The sequence below is a fragment of the Phytophthora parasitica genome (assembly GCF_000247585.1).
Source record: "Phytophthora parasitica INRA-310 unplaced genomic scaffold supercont2.27, whole genome shotgun sequence".
In the NCBI taxonomy this organism is placed as follows: domain Eukaryota; phylum Oomycota; class Peronosporomycetes; order Peronosporales; family Peronosporaceae; genus Phytophthora; species Phytophthora nicotianae.
Window position 1 is genome coordinate 16,222 of NW_008649013.1, and position 470 is coordinate 16,691.

Sequence of the window (470 nt, forward strand, 5' to 3'; positions counted from 1 at the left end):
TTGAGGGCGAACGTCAGACGTTTCGCGTACTCGTCCCAGTCCTTCTGATTTATATCTGCGACATACAGCTTCAAGGCTCTAGTCAGAGTCTGGACCATCCGTTCTGCCGTACCGTTGGGCTTGTGGGCGGTACGCCATAGTGGTACGCAGACTCTGTCCCACTATGCGGTTGAAGGCGCGGAAAAAATCAGACATGAATCCTGGCTCCCGATCGCGCCGGATGGCTCGCTTGCTTCGAATTTGCGGAAGACGCATTTCTCGTAGTTCTGTGCGATCGTCTGCGAGGTCCGTGACGCACTAGCATAGGCTATCACGTAACCTGTGAATAGATCGACCCAGTTGAGCAGCTTGGTGTTCTCTTTATACGACCTTGGTAGAGCCGGGATGTGGTCCATCGCAATGCACTGGAAAGAGTACGTTGCTTGAATGTTGCCTGGCGACTCTCCGCGTAGAGTCGGGCGCCCTTTCCC

General features: G+C 54.5%; 1 protein-coding gene across 1 annotated transcript; it reads right to left on the reverse strand.

Moving 5' to 3' along the window:
* Positions 1–78: 78 nt before the first annotated feature.
* On the reverse strand, positions 79–255 carry PPTG_22938 (hypothetical protein; the record flags this gene model as incomplete). Its single annotated transcript, XM_008907565.1, has 1 exon — positions 79–255. One exon carries the CDS (start codon positions 253–255, stop codon positions 79–81), a length of 177 nt encoding a protein of 58 aa, XP_008905813.1.
* Positions 256–470: the final 215 nt, after the last annotated feature.